Source organism: Otolemur garnettii, unplaced genomic scaffold (genome assembly GCF_000181295.1).
Source record: "Otolemur garnettii isolate 467f Iridium unplaced genomic scaffold, OtoGar3 scaffold00208, whole genome shotgun sequence".
NCBI lineage: Eukaryota > Metazoa > Chordata > Mammalia > Primates > Galagidae > Otolemur > Otolemur garnettii.
The window spans coordinates 2,379,671-2,396,053 of NW_003852603.1; the positions used below are offsets into that span (position 1 = coordinate 2,379,671).

The 16,383-nt window shown below is 44.5% G+C and overlaps 1 protein-coding gene across 3 annotated transcripts in view; it reads left to right on the top strand.

Annotated features, from left to right (window-relative positions):
* Nucleotides 1–5,793: 5,793 nt before the first annotated feature.
* The window catches only part of LOC100943405 (cysteine-rich protein 2-binding protein), a 26,787-nt gene continuing 16,197 nt past the window's right edge, over nt 5,794–16,383 (top strand). For all 3 annotated transcript variants that reach the window (XM_023507817.1, XM_023507818.1, XM_023507819.1), the window contains exons 1-3: nt 5,794–6,019; nt 10,755–11,171; nt 11,295–11,863. In XM_023507817.1, coding sequence (XP_023363585.1) covers nt 5,806–6,019; nt 10,755–11,171; nt 11,295–11,863 — 1,200 coding nt within the window. In that variant the 5' untranslated portion in view covers nt 5,794–5,805. The remainder of the gene's footprint in view (nt 6,020–10,754; nt 11,172–11,294; nt 11,864–16,383) is intronic.

Below are 16,383 nucleotides of genomic sequence, written 5' to 3' on the forward strand. Positions count from 1 at the left end.
TTATCTATTTTATTGACCTTTTCAAAAAACCAACTTTTTGATTTGTTAATCTGTCGTATAATCCTTTTGTTTTCAATTTCATTTAATTCTGCTCTAATTTTGGTTATTTCTTTCTTCTGCTGGGTTTCGGTTTTGGATTGGAGTGTTCTTCCTTTTCCAGTTGCTTGAGGTGTCCCGTTAAGTTGTTAACTTCTCCTCTTTCCGTTTTCTTGAGGAAGGCTTGCAGTGCTATAAATTTCCCTCTTAGGACTGCCTTTGCAGTATCCCAGAGGCTCTGGTAACTCGTCTCTTCATTGTTGTTTAGTTCCAAGAATTTGGTAGTTTCCTTCTTGATCTCGTCTCTGACCCAACTGTCATTGAGCATAAAGTTATTTAGCTTCCACGTTTTTGTTAGGGTCTGCAGATTCCTGTTGTTGCTGAGTTCAACTTTTATTCCTTGGTGGTCTGAGAAGATACAAGGGATAATTTCTATTCTTTTAAATTTGCTGAGGTTAGACTTGTGACCTAAGATATGGTCTATTTTGGAGTATGTTCCGTGAGCTGATGAGTAAAATGTGTACTCAGTTTTATTAGGGTGAAATGTTCTATAGATGTCTGTTAAATCCAAATGCTGAATGGTTAAGTTTAAATCCAAAATTTCTTTGCTAAGCTTCTTGTTGGAGGATCTATTCAGCACTGCGAAAGGGGTATTAAAATCTCCCACTATGACGGAGCTGGGAGTAATCAGGTTGCTCATGTCTGTTAAGAGTGTCTCTTATAAATTGAGGTGCATTCTGGTTGGGTGCATAAATATTGATAATTGAAATCTCATCATATTGAGTATTACCCTTAATAAATATAAAGTAAGTATCTTTGTCCTAGTTCACTGTTGTTGCTTTAAAGCCTATTGTATCTGCGAATAAAATTGCAACACCTGCTTTTTTCTGCTTTCCATTAGCTTGGAATATAGATGACCATCCCTTCACCCTGAGTCTATGCTTGTCTTTCAAAGTAAGGTGAGTTTCTTGAATGCAGCAGATATCTGGCCTGAATTTTTGTATCCAGTCAGCCAGCCTGTGCCTGTTTAGAGGGCAATTTGAGCCATTCACAGTGATTGAGAGTATTGATAAGCCTGCTATACTTTCGGGTATTGAGTTTTTTGAAGGTCCAGTGGACATTTTTGATCCTTTTGTTACTGTGGGGATTGAAATTTGATCAAAATTTTTCTGGGTGGGTTTATTTATGTGGTGGAGGATTGCACTGGTCATTGTGGAGGATAGGTCTGAGGATATCCTGGAGGGTTGGTTTAGTTATGGCAAATTTCTTCAACATGTGAATTTTGTTAAAGTATTTAATTTCTCCATCATAAATGAAACTCAGTTTAGCTGGATACAGAATTCTGAGTTGAAAGTTGTTTTGCTTTAGGAGGTTGAAGGTCGATGCCCACCCTTTTCTAGCCTGAAAGGTTTCAGCAGAGAGATCTGCAGTCATTCTAATATTCTTCCCCTTGTAGGTTAAGGTTTTCTTGCGTCTGGCTGCTTTCAGGATTTTCTCTTTCATGTTAACTTTAGTGAAGTTGATTATGATATACCTGGGGGATGTCTTGTTCTGGTTGAGTTGTGCTGGGGTTCTGAAGCTGTCTGCTATCTGAATTTCAGGATCCCTTGGCATGTCTGGAAAGTTCTGTTTCATAATTTCATGAAGAAGAGCCTCTGTGTTTGTGAAGCAACTTTGTCACCTTCAGGGATTCCTATGAGGCGAATATTAGTTTTCTTCGAATTATCCAAGAGCTCTCTGAGCGAGTGATCTGTTTTTGCTCTCCATTTGTCATGATCTTTGGATGTTTGGGCACGTACAAAGTCTTTGTCTTCAGTGTCTGAGATCCTGTCTTCTGCCTGGTCCATTCTCTGAACGAGGGATTCAACCGTACTCTTCAGATCTTTAAGGGCTGCAACCTCTTGGTTCAGTGTATCACAGTCTTTGATCATTTTATCTTTGAAATCATTGAATTCCTGGGACAGCTTTTGAATAATTTGAAATTCTAGTTCCCTCCTTTCCTCCATTCTGTTGATCTTATTCGCTATCCAGATTCTGAACTCAATTCTGACATCTCAGACATTGGTTTATGGAATGGGTCTTCAATTGTGTCTGCCCCATCCTTCCTTGGGGGGGGGGGTTGATCTACTCTGGTTATTCTGGTTACCAGAATTTTTCCACTGATTCCGCCCCATGCTGAAGCTGAATTTGCACCTTTTGGAGATTGTTTCTAAAACCGTTCTGCCAGTGGCTTCTTCTGATTGTCTATTGGGTGCCTGCCACCAAGGCCCCGGGAAGCCAGGATAGCATCCGGCGGGCCTTGAAGCCCGCCCAGGCAGGAGTCAGTTGAGGTCGCGCTGTGAAGGCCCCGGAAGCGGGGGACAGCCCCTGGGGAGACAGCTGGGTGCAGAATGCACTGGCTGGCAGGATCAGTCCATGCATAGGAAGCTGGATCAACCAGTTCTACCAGTGAAGGACCGGGACAGGGGCTTGGTCCCACAAGGGTGTGGGGATGCTGCTCTTGGATCTCCTCTCCCTGTGGGCAATGGGGTGAGGGTGGACTGGAAACTCAAAATGGCAGTGTGAACGCCAGTTCCATTTTTCTGCCTGGGGAAGGGTGTTCTGAGTCTCAGCAGGGTCCCTCCAGGGTAGTAGACTTCCCTGTCGGCAGCTCTCACTCAGCTCTCACTGGTGGAGTGAGAGAATAGGTCCTCAGTTTATGGTCGCCTGTAGGAGACTCAGAGGAGCGGTAGAAGAGGAAGCAAAGGAAAAGCACACTTCTCTTGGGGAGGGGATGGACACTTTTCCTTTGGGGTGTATTATGTACCTGTAGATTGCCTTCCAGGTGTTGCCGCTTGCCTCAGAAGAGGTGTCCTGCCGGCATCACTCTCCTCTCTCGGCTGGGCTCCCAGTCTTTGACTTTGTTGGGTGTTTTCTGGACGCTATCCTTTCCTCTGGGCAGGAGCTTCTGTCAGAGGCTGGTACCTGTCGGCCATCTTCACCCCCCTCTGTCCTGGTTTTATCCCTTAGTTTAGAAAGAGGTGAGAATGTGGGAGGGGTGCTGTGGGACAGAAAGGTTGGGGTGGAAGCTAAGGTGTCGCTCTCTCTGCCTTAGAGAGTGTTCATGCTTACTAAAGTTTATTTTCTGTGTTTTCAAGTGCACCTTTGTTCCTCAAAACTGTTTACCTTTCCAGCAATATTTTCTAACTATTAGACTGATTTTCTTTCTTTCTTTTTTTTTTTTTTTTTTTTTTGAGACACAGCCTCAAGCTGGCCCCCTGGGTAGAATGCCATGGCATCACAGCTCACAACAACCTCCAACCCCTGGGCTCAAGCAAGTCTCTTGTCTTAGCTTCCCGAGTAGCTGGGACCACAGGCGCCTGCCACAAGGCCTGGCTATTTTTTGGTTGCAGCCGTCATTGTTGTTTAGTGGGCCTGACTAGATTCGAACCTGCCACCTTAGGTGTATGTGGCTGGCGCCTTAGCCACTTGAGTCACAGGCGCTGAGCCTAGACTGATTTTCTTATGAAATACTATCTTTTAGTATTTCTGGTAACTTACATGGTTAAAGTCAAAGGACAAGAGTTGCCTTGAAAGAATTTTGAAGAGGAACCTGAATAGTTGATATTTTGCATGTGTTTTTGTTTCACCAGGCTGTATATGCCTGTTTGTAGAACATACCATGCAGCTTTATTACTATAATATACATCAGGGCAGATAGGAGCAGACTGAGATGCACTTGATTCCTTCAGTAAAGTGAGCTATTACCAGGGCTGATGATTTACTTGTATCACAGAATGTACAATCTTGGAGTGTTGTTTCTTGGTTACTTTATTTCTTGAGAGGTCTATTTAATTCTCATATAAAAACAACTTGATTAAAATTAGTCTGTAGAATTCCATAATTACGGTGATCATGGTGAGAAATGTTCTATGTTCTTCTTATTTTATTTAATCCTCAGAGCAGCCCTGTAAGATAAGTTCTGTTATCCCAGTGTTACTGATGAAAAATCTGAGGCAGCTGGAAGGTGATGATGCCGGGGTTCAACCCCGGGTGCAGGTGTGTTAAGACCTGTGGCTCTGGTGGTGGTGATTGACTGGGGAAGTATAAAGTTAGAAACTACGAGAGACAAAGAGACAAGACACAGAGAATAGAATTTTCAAATGTGGGAACACAGGGTCCACTACCCATTTGTGGGGTTCCATGGTTCCGAGCATTTGTTCCACTCAGATTTTATTGAAGGCTGTTTGCTCATTAGCCCAGAAGGTAAGCTGAGGAAGGGAACAAAGACATCAGCAGTTTCTCTGCGTAAAAGTATCTCAACTCCTATTGTTTCTATAAGCATTAACTTTAGGGGACTGAGCACTCTTGAGAAATCCGGAACCTGAGCCTCGCGTGGGGGCAGCCTCCTTTCTGTAGTCGCACACACAGATTCCTTAGGGGAGGAGGTGTTAGTCCCCACTAGTTCTCTGTGGAGTAAAACGCTCTGGCATCAATCTTCTCTGAACAATTGGTGGGAGAGGAACGCTTCTACGCTGCTGGTGGGATTGCAAATCCCTGATTCAGCCCTTTTGGAAAGAAAGATCTAAATGTAGACCTTCCATTTGATCCTACAATCTCATTACTAGGTATCTACCCGGAAGAACGTGAATCATTTTGCCACAAAGACATTTATAATAGAATGTTTATTGTGGCTCAATTCATAGTTGCCAAGTTGTGCAAGCAGCCCGAGTACCCATCAACCCATGAATGGATCGATAAACTGTGGTATATGTATACCATGGAATTTTATGCAGCCATTAAAAAAGATGGAGATTTTACATCTTTTACATTTACCTGGATGGAGTTGAAATACACTTTTCTTAGTAAAGTATCATAAGAATGGAAAGATGATTATCCAGTGTACTCCATACTAATATGGAATCAATACATAAACAAGTATATGCTCCTGAGAACAATAAAACACTGTTATAGTCTAGTTTGGGGGTAGAGGGAGGGGTGAGGATGTATGGCACGAAGAGGGAGGGCATGAGGCGGGATCTCACCTAAGGTGCACATTGTGAGGGTGTATAACATTCCCCCAGGGTGAGGGGCTCTTCTACAAAGGGAGCTTTGCCCTGGAAGTGAGAACAATGTAACCTAAATATTGTACCTTCAAATTAATTTCAGTAAAGTTTAAAAAAAAGAATTGATGTGAGAAAGGAATTTTCCTCTCATCTCTAGCCCAGAGGCATTGTCCTCTGTGATAAGGGATATAAGTCCTCCTACCCATATTTCAGAGCCTGAGCTGTTGTCTTGATCTCTGTCCTGGCCAAATACAGATCTCCACAATGGGTATTTACTTTGACTGTTAACTAGGCAGGAAATAGCCTAGTTAATGTTTCTTGCTAGGCCTTGCACACAGCTTCCTTTGCAGCCATTTTTTCCTTCAGAGCCTTCATAGACCCAGAAGGGGTCTTAGCAAGCTGTATCCCCTGAGCAAGAAACTGCTCAGTTAAGAAATTTAGCAGCAGCTGGTTTAAAGGTAACTAGATGACTTTTCTTTGTTCCACCTTGTTCAACTTATTTCTCCATTCCTCCCTTTCTCTGGGAGTGCTTTCCCTTGCCAAGAATGAGGTCTTTGGTCCCCATTCCGCCTGCATGGTAGAGCCAGGATTTGAAGCCAGCCAGATTCCTGGGCCTTTCTGTTGACTCTCATTCTCTGTTCCTTCAACAGTTGGAGGTTCTATTGCATATCACAGGCCAGGAGTTACAGAGAGTATTCATAGAGTGTCTAATGATCGAATTGAAATGCCAATAACTGTTAAATTCTTGGACTCTAGGAAAAAGACTTCAACCTGGTGGAGCACAGTAGCCGGCTGCCTCAGTGTGGGAAGCCCCCTGTACTTCCGTTCTGGTGCTCAGGAATTTGGAGAACCGGGATGGTGGAAACTTGTTCATAACAAGCCCCCCACGATGAAACCTGAAGGAGAGAAGTTGTCTGCCTCTTCTTTGAAAGTAAAAGGTACTGTTGTGAGAACAGTACGTAAGTGTGAGCCTCTGAGACAGTCTGTGTTTCTCAGGCTGAGCTCACAGGGCTTTCTGGAGCTATTCTGCTTGACAGTTCTATAATACTTGCTTTGCGTGCTGTAAATACTGTATAAAAACATTTAATCATTTGGTCATCAAGTTACAAATTTCCTTTAGTATTTGAAACATTCAGTGCTTTTAATCTGATTTTTGTTTTGAACACACTTTTCTTTTTAGACAGAGTCTCACTTTGTCACCCTTGGAAGGGTGCCATGGCTTCGGAGTTCACAGCAACCTCCTGCTCAGGCAGGTCTGATATTTTGAACACATTAACTGCCATGTAAGTTGTATTTTAACTTCGGCTAGTTTTGAGCCTGGGGCCTCATGAAGCACATACAATTCACACATCTGACCCATTTTGACCTAATGAAACACTATGGCCCCAAGGAAAAAAATCTTTTTTCTAGTGTGGCAGCCAATGTGTTAAACTTTTTCTAATTTTTTTTCTGTTGCCCTGGGTAGAGTGCAGTGGTGACTGTTAGCTCACAGCATCCTGAAACTCCTGGCTCAGGAGTGGCTCACAAGTGATCCTGTGCCTCAGCCTCTTGAGAACACTGGGCTAGTTTGTCCCCTATTTTTAGTAGGTCTTGCTGTTGTTCAGGCTGGTCTTGAACTCCTGAGCACAAGCAATCTACCCACCTTATCCTCCCAGAGTGCTAGGATTACAGGTGTGAGCCAACATACCTGGCCAAGGTGTTAAACTTTTTATTATGGAAATTTAAACTGATACAAGGTGAAGAGAGTAATCCATGAATTCCCATGTGCCTCCCACTTCACTAAAGCAGTTAAATCTTAATAGTCTCCTTGCATCTAAATCCCTGCTACTTTCCCTGGCCGCCTACCCACGCCCACCCATGGATTGTTTTAAAGCAAATCCCAGGCATCAACATTTCTTCTTAAATATAATAGTATGTATTTCTAAGAGATAGGAGTACTTTTCTTTTTGTAGCCTAATCTGTTTTTTTTTTTTTTTTTTTGAGATGGACTTTCACTATGTTGCCCTCAGTAGAGTGCTGTGGCATCATAGCTCACAGCACCTCAAACTCTTGGGCTGAAGTGATTCTCTTGCCTCAGCGTCCCAAGTAGCTGGGACTACAGGCACCTGCCAAAACGCCTGGCTATTTTTTGTTTGTAGTTGTCAGAATTGTTTGGCAGGCCTGGGCTGGCTTCGAACCTGCCCGCTGTTGTGTATGTGGCTGGTACCCTAGCTGCTGAGTTACAGGCACTGAGCCTTTGTAACCTAATCTTAATGTCATTTTTACATTAAAAGAAAATTAGTAACTCCTTACTATTATACTTTGATCTGTTTTTATTTATTTATTTTTTATATGTATGTATGTATGTATTTTTGAGACAGAATTTCACTTTGTCATCCTTGATAGAGTTCTGTGGCATCATAGTTCACAGCAACCTCAAACTCTGTGGGCTCAAGAGATGCTCTTCCCTCAGCCTCCCAAGTAGCTGGGACTACAGGCACCTGCCACAATGCCCGGCTATGTCTTTAGAGATGGGGTCTTGCTCTTGCTCAGGCTGGCCTCGAACTCCTGAGACCAGCAATCCATTTACCTTGGCCACCCAACGTGCTAGGATTACAGGTGTGAGCCACCCCACCCAGCTTGATAAGTTTTTATAATCAAAGAATTTTAATGAAATTTTACGTTTAAAAAAATATGATTGGTAAAAGATCAAATAGTATTTAAGGATATAAAATCTGAAAGTTAGACTACAGTTTCACTTCCCAGAGTAACCACTGTTATCTTTTATAAATACATTTAGAAATAATTTTAGCATATTTAAGCATTTTCTTCTTCTTCTTTTTTTTTTTTTAAATGCAAAGCCTATAGCACAGTGGTGATGGCGCCGGTCACATGCACCGAGGCTGGCAGGTTTGAACTTAGCCCGGGCCTGCTAAACAACTATGACAACCACAGCCAAAAAAAAAAAAAAAAATAGCTGGGTGTTGTGGCGGGCACCTATAGTCCCAGCTACTTGGAAGGTTGAGGCAAGAGAATCGCTTAAGCCCAAATCGAGGTTGCTGTGAGCTGTGATGCTATAGCACTCTACCGAGGGTGACATAGTGAGACTCAGTCTCAAAAAAAAAGAAATGTAAATAGACTCATGCTAAATAGACTTGTTCTCCTTTTCCTCCCCAGTTTCCTATAATTGTACATGTAGATCTACCCCATTTTATTTCATTGCTTTCATTACATGGATGTATGATAACTTACTAAACCACTCCCCTATGATGGAATTTTGGTTGTTTCGACCTTTTAAAATTATTGTCATTTTAAACAATGTGACAATTATGAAAATTTGTGTACATGTGAAAATTGTGATAAATTCCTGGAAACAGAATTGCTATATCAAAGGACATATAGGCAGGCCCTGGGTTATAAACAAGATAGGTTCTGTAGGTTTGTTCTTAAGTTGAATTTGTATGCAAACTGGAACAGATAATTTACCTATTACCTGTAATAGCCTCTGTTCATAAATGCAAGCTGTATGTCAGTTGTATATTTGTAACTTGAGGACTTGCTGTAGTAGCTTCCCTTTATAAGTGTGAATTGTATTTAAGTTGGGTGTTTGTAAACTCTGGTACTGCCTGTATTTGTTCACAATTGTAGTTAGTTTAGCCAAGTTATCCTCCAAGAAGGTATAATAAAAAATTTGTGTCATTCTAAAAGACATGAAAATGCTCATTTCCACATACTCTTGCTGAGGGTTACCAAAGCTTTTTAATGTTTACCAGTTGCAGTAGGTAAGGTGTTAGGGTCCTGCCCCGAGAGCAGTGTCCACTGAGACCTGTGGAAACTAGCGGGAATCCACTAAAGAAATACAGAGTTAGAAGTGATGGTAAAGAAAGACAAGAGACATAGAGTAGAAATAGAAGTGGGAACTCAAGGGTCCATTGCTCATCATGGGTTTCTGGCAGTGGCACCAAGTGTTTGCTCCACTCTGCTTTTTTTTTTTTGGTAGAGACAGAGTCTCACTTTATTGCCTTCAGTAGAGTGCTGTGGCATCACAGCTCACAGTAACCTCCAACTCCTGGGCTTAGGCGATTCTCTTGCCTCAGCCTCCCGAGTAGCTGGGACTACAGGTGCCCACTACGGCTATTTTTTGTTTGCAGTTTGATTGGGCCGGGTTTGAACCCGCCACCCTCGGTATATGGGGCTGGCGCCCTACCCACTGAGCCACAGGTGCTGAGCTCCACTGTGCTTTTATTGAGTCTTTTTGCCCAGAGGTTAAGATGAGGGAGGGAACAAAAGACATCAGCAGTTTTCTGGAATTGGTCATATCAGCTTCTATTATTATTATATAGATATAATAATAATATAATATATTATAGATATAATATAAATATAATTATAATTAATCTTCAGGGTGGCCTTCAGTAATCTGAAATCTGAGCCTTGGATTGAGAGCCTCCTGCTTGAGGTCACACACACAGATTTCTAGGGAGGTGTTAAGGTCCATAATTCTCTGGAGTAAAATGCCGTCAGCATTAATCTCCTCTGAGGGATGAGGGGGGAGGCATTTTCCTCTCATCAACACCACAGAGGATTTTCCTCTGCTGTAAGGGATATAAGCTCTTCTTGAAGTCTATTATCTTAAAGCTCAAGCTACTTCCTTGGTCTCTGCCCCAGGCAAATGCAAATCTCCACAGTGGGTATCTGCTTTGCCTGTTTCATGGGCAGGGAACACTCTAGAAGATGTACCTTTTTCTAGGACTTGTCACAGACTTTTCCATGGCCATTACTCCCCTCAGACTGCTCACAGACCCAGCAGGGTGTTTGTAAGCTGTATCCCCAACAGGCTAGAATTTCAGAAAATGCGGGAAGCTCGCTGGCAATGGCTGGCTTAAACGTAAACCAGCTTTTCTTTGTTCCAACTCACTCAGCTTACCTTTTAGTTTTCCTCTTTTTCTGGGGGTGCTTTCCTCTGGGGTCTTCATTCTCTCAACAGTAAAAGAATTGTTTAAACTTACATTATAATTTCTTTTTTTTTTTTTGAGACAGAGCCTCAAGCTGTCCCCCTGGGTAGAGTGCCGTGGCATTACAACTCACAGCAACCTCCAACTCCTGGGCTCAAGCGAGTCTCCTGCCTCCGCCTCCCAAGTAGCTGGGACCACAGGCGCCCGCCACAGCGCCCTGCTATTTTTTGGTTGCAGCCATCATTGTTGTTTGGCGGGTCCAGGCTGGGGATTCGAACCCGCCACCTTAGGTGTACATGGCTGGCGCCTTAGCCGGTTGAGCTATAGGCGCTGAGCCACATTATAATTTCTTATTCCTTAAGAGATGTTTAAGTCTTTTAGTTTAAGGCATTCATTGAACATTTCTCTATATTAAACATGATGTTAGGCTCACTACAGTTAGCAAGTGAAACTCAAGTGATATAGTTATTTTAAAATATAGATACTGGTTGAGCATCCCAAATCCAAAAATTTAAAATCTAAAGCACTGTGAAATCCAAAACTTTTTGAGCACTCCCATGACACTCAAAGAAAATCTCATTGGAGCATTTTGGGTTTTGGATTTCCAGGTTTGGGATGGTCAACTGGTGAGTGTAATGCAAATATTCCTAAATCTGAAAAATCCCGAGATCCACAACATGCTTGTTCCCATGTATTTGGAGAAGGGATTACTTAACCTATGCTTGTTCTGTTCTGGCAGCCTCAAAACCAACTTTAGATCCAATCATTACTGTCGAGGGACTTCGAAAACGGGCGAGTCGGAATCCTGTGGAATCTGCTATGGAATTAAAAGAGAAAAGATCTCGAACTCAGGAAGCCAAAGACATTAGAAGAGCCCAGAAAGAAGCAGCTGGCTTTCTGGACAGGAGCACGTCTTCCACCCCTGTAAAGTTTATGAGCCGTGGCCGCAGGCCAGATGTGATTCTTGAAAAAGGAGAAGTGATTGACTTTTCATCCTTGAGCTCCTCTGACCGCACCCCCCTGACAAGCCCATCTCCTTCTCCATCTCTGGATTTCTCTGCCCCGGGGACGCCGGCTTCTCATTCTGCCACGCCTAGCTTGCTTTCTGAAGCAGATCTGATTCCAGATGTGATGCCCCCACAAGCCTTGTTCCATGGTAAGACTTGCTTGCTTTCATCTTTTATTTTAGGTGTGGGCCGTGATGTAAATGTCTGAGTTTTCACCTTTGGGCTCTACATTTCTTCTCAGTCTTGATGACAGTATTTTATGCTCTGTTTAGATGATGATGAGATGGAAGGTGATGGAGTCATAGACCCAGGAATGGAGTATGTTCCACCCCCTGCGGGGGCATCAGCTTCTGGACCAGTGGTTGGGGGCAGAAAGAAAGTCAGAGGCCCTGAGCAGATAAAGCAGGAGGTAGAGAGTGAGGAGGAAAAGCCCGACAGGATGGACATGGACAGCGAAGACACAGATTCAAACACTTCTCTGCAAACAAGGGCTCGAGAAAAGAGGAAGCCTCAGCTGGAGAAGGACACAAAACCTAAAGGGCCCAAGTACACTCCCGTGAGCATCTATGAGGAAAAGCTGCTTCTCAAGAGGCTGGAGGCCTGTCCCAGTGCTGTTGCCATGACACCAGAGGCTCGGAGACTGAAGCGGAAGCTGATTGTCAGACAAGCCAAAAGGGATAGGGGATTACCACTTTTTGACTTGGATCAAGTTGTTAATGCTGCTCTGCTGTTAGTTGATGGGATTTATGGGGCCAAAGAAGGAGGAGTTTCCAGGCTTCCTGCTGGACAAGCCACGTACCGAACAACCTGTCAGGACTTCCGAATCCTTGATCGTTACCAGGTGAATGTGCGTGGGCTCTAAGCTGTGGGGCTGGCGTGGAGGTGGGGCAGGTGGCCCCAGGTTAGGCCGTGACTGGTAAAATCATGAGTCACGTAGGGCGAGAGGAGAAAAGAGCAAGGCGGAAAAATACAAAAATTTTGGGCTTTATTTTTAGGATTTGTTCTGTATATATGCTCCTTAATACACCTGGGTTTTTCTTTTCCCTTGGACCTTCGAGGTTTGTGTGTATGTGGGTGTATACACACATACGTACATAACCTGGACGTTTTCTTTATAGCTCTCAGTCTCTGAGGGGAGCTATACGTGATGTGTGTCATAGTTTCGACTGGCAGATTTATTGAGGACATGTGATGTACGGGGTATTATGCTGAGCAGGATTTGAAGGTGTGTAAACATCTGTGTAGTTAGGGGACAGCATGAAGAAATAGCAGCCAGGGGGTCAGTGTGATGTCATTGGAACCCACGTTTTGTGAGTGCCTCTGGGAAGAATTAATTCCATTCAGAGCTGCCAGCGTATACCCTCCCACCAAGCAGAATGAGAGGACTCATTTCTGTCTTTGCTAGCAGTTAATAGTAATCAGCCTTTAAGTTTTTTTGCTAATCAGATGGCTGTGAAGTGAAATCTTTTTATTCACGTTACTTTGATTACAGGTGAGGTTAAACACTAAAGTTTCTTGGTTGTCTGAGAATTCCCTGTTTGGAGTCTTTGCACATTTTTATGTTGTCTTCTCGGGACGCTAGTGGTCTCTTTATTGCCAGTTCTGATCCTATTCAGTGATACACCATATGTAGGACCTGTTTCTTTCCTTGTGCTGGGCATGTGGTGTGTGGGCCCTTTCAATTTGAAGCTCTTATTCCTGAGTTCTGAAAAGTCTTAATTTCCTGTCTTCTATTTTGTCGGTTCTCTTTTTTTAGAACTCCCTTGTTCCTTGGATATTGAGCCCTGTAGACCAGAGGGTTGGTAAACTTTTTCTGTAAAGGGCCAGACAGTAAATATTTTAGGCTTTGCAAGGCCATCCATGCCCAGTCAGAACTACTGAACTCTGCCATTGTGAAAGCAGCCATGGTGAACGTGTGCGGCTGTGTTCCAGTAAAGCATTATCTACCCAAATAGCAATGGGCTGGGTTTGGCCTGTGGGCTGTAATTTGCCGAGATCCATACTGTGGGGTGGATCCTATTAATTTTCTTTTTTTCACTTTTTTCCCCATCTTTCCTGTGAAGTATAGTATTAACCTGCCTGCATTCTAAGACCCCAGTGGGAAGGTCCAGGAGCCTATGACTAAGTAAATAAACTTCCACTGAATCTCCCTGTCTTCAGAACAGCACTCTCACCTTTGGTTCCCTGTGTCTGGAATCTCCTTTTGGACCTCTCTAGAAAGTCCAGTCTTCTGCCAGAGGGGGAAACATCATTTCCTGGTTGGGGGCAGTGTAGCTGACATAGTGGTGTAAGTGGTGTAATTGGAGGTTTTAACTTCTTTTTTTTTTTTTTTTTTTTTTTTTTTTTTTTGAGACAGAGCCTCAAGCTGTCCCCCTGGGCAGAGTGCCGTGGCGTTACAGCTCACAGCAACCTCCAACTCCCGGGCTCCAGCGAGTCTCCTGCCTCCGCCTCCCAAGTAGCTGGGACCACAGGCGCCCGCCACAACGCCCGGCTATTTTTTGGTTGCAGCCATCATTGTTGTTTGGCGGGTCCGGGCTGGGGATTCGAACCCGCCACCTTAGGTGTACGTGGCTGGCGCCTTAGCCAGTTGAGCTATAGGCGCCGAGCCGGTTTTAACTTCTTAAAGAGCTTCTCAGGCCATAGTTGGACTGCCAGTTCTTAGCTTCCATAGTACCTGTGAGGACCATAGCTCACAGGTTCTGATTCTGTATTTTCCTGAGGTTGAATTTTGTAAATCATCCTGCTCCTGGTCAGTCTTTACCACCAGCTTTAGTTTTAGCTTTCCTTGCTCTGTTAAGTCATTAGTGGCCAGGTATGGTGGCTCATGCCTATAATCCTAGCACTGGGGGAGGCTGAAGCAGGAGGATTGCTTGAGGCCAGAAATTTCAAGACCTGTCTGAGCAAGTGATTGTCTTGCCTCAGGCCTCCCAAGTAGCTGGGACTACAGGCACCTGCCACAATGCCCAGCTAATTTTTTTGTTGCAGTTGTCATTGTTTTAGGTGGCCCAGGCCGGGTTCGAACCCACCAGCCTCCATGTATGTGGCCGACACCCTACCCACTAAGCTACAGGCGCTGCTGTGATCACCCTCTTTCATTTAGCATGGCGTTTTCAAGACCATCCACATTGTAGCATATACTATTAGTACTTGATCACTTTTAAAGGCTTAATATCCCATTGTATGGATAGACGTTTAGTTTATCCATTCATTAGTTGATGGACATTTGGGTTGTTTCTACCTTTTGGCTATGAACATAATCTGCTACGAACATCTGTATATAAGTTTTTGTGTAGACACGTTTTTCTCTGGATCTGGATGTAGGAGTGGATGGTAACTCTATGTTTAACTTTTTGAAGAACTGTGAGGCCGTCTTCCCAAGTGGTGCACTGTTCACATTCCTTCCAGCGGTGTATGAAGACACTCATTTCTCCACATCCTTTCACATTACCTGTCCTTTTGATCACAGCCATCTTAGTGGGTGTGAAGTCGTATCTCCCTGTAGTTTTGATTTGCGCTTCCCTGATGACTATTAAACTTTGAGAAATTCTTGTCTGTTTGATGTACTGAGTCTACCTTTTCCTGTGCAGCTTAAGTTTGTTACCCTTCTCTTGCTTTCTTGCAGTCTTTATTTATGAGTCTTGATTTTCTTCCAGTGAGTTCATATCCCCTCAGTGTGTTCAGCTGCCTTTGCTGGTAGTATATGCTGGGGGTGGGGTGCGGGGGAGAGCAAAGGCCTGGTTCCCAGCTAGTGACCCTCTCAACAATTCTAGGAAAATGGGAGGCTCTAGGTTAGTCTCCTTCCTGCTCTCACCTTTCTCTGCAGTCTAGGAGCCTCACCTCTCAGGGAGCTCCCAGGACCTCTGGCCAGGTGTTGCTTTTTACCTCCCTCTGCCTTTGCTGCCTGGGTTGTGGCCTGCTCAGGGACTGTGTGGGATGGGATCTGCCCTCTACCTTAGGAAGGCTCCGGCACTGCTCTGGCATCACCCTCCTCTAGCCTGGCTGGCCAAGTTACTTGGCAGTGATCTGCCTGCTTCTCCTGGAGAAGCACATGGGAGAGGAGGTGATGGTGACAGGGCCCCTGCTCTGTTGGTGGGGCAGAGCCTTCTCTGCTCTCTTCACTCATCGGCTTCACTAGAACCTGACCCTCGTGACCTCTCCGAGCTTGCTGCCTGCCTGGGGTGCTGTCTTCCTTCTCAACATCTGGCATCTCACAGCTTGGGTTTGGCACGGGACCCAGCAGCCCATCTACCTCTCCATGTGTTTAGAACTAGAACTCTGAAGAAACGCACTTAACATTTTCCATACTTAGACTTTGGGGTGCTTTTTCCCTCACTGCTCTTTCATTGAGCAAACATACGTTGAGTACTTAATATGCCTATGTGCCAAGCACTATTCTAGCTGAGGACGCTTAGTAGCTTAAGACAGGGAAGGCCCCAGCCTACGGAGCTGACATCCTTAAGAGGGAGATGATAGTAACTAGCTCACCAAGCAGATAACATTACTCACAGAAGGTGAGTGCAGTGAGGGAAAAGCGTGTAGGGCAGGGCCACCCCTCTGTGCTGGAGACCAGGAATGGCCTTGAACTAAGTCCTGATTCATAGGATCAGGCTAAAGAAGGGTCCCGGCTACTGGCCCTAAGGAAGAAGTAAGGTTGGTGTAAGTGGCTGGGACTAGGTGACATCAGAGGAATGGGATGGTGGGAAGTGAGGCCAGAGGGAGGAGCCAGAGCCTATAGGATCCTACTAACTGTGGGTGAGGAGTTTGGATTGTACCATGAGCATTCAGTGGGAAACCAGGTAGGAGTTTTGATGAAGGAAAGTGAATTTGTGTTTTTAGAAGAACCTGGCTTCTGTGTGGAGACTGGATGTATGGAGTAAAAGTAGGAAGAGAGAGGCCAACAAGAGGCAGTGGGTGGCCCAGGCAGCCTGGAGTGTCTTAGACTACGGTGAGACCAGGTAGTTGGGGAAATGTACTCATCAGTGGAGAGTGTTCTTGGAGAGTGTTTATATGGGTGGAGAGTGTTCTGGGAGCTGTATAGATGGGAGAGAGTGTTCTGGGAGCTGTATAGATGGGAGAGAGTGTTCTGGGAGCTGTGTACATGGGGGAGAGTGTTCTGGGAGCTGTGTACATGGGGGAGAGTGTTCTGGGGAGCTGTATACATGGGGGGGAGTGTTCTGGGAGCTGTGTACATGTGGGAGAGTGTTCTGGGAGCTGTGTACATGGGAGACAGTTTTCTGGGAGCTGTGTAATGGGGGAGAGTGTTCTGGGGAGCTGTATACATGGGGGGGAGTGTTCTGGGAGCTGTGTACATGGGGGAGAGTGTTCTGGGAGCTGTATACATGGGGGAGAGTGTTCTGGGAG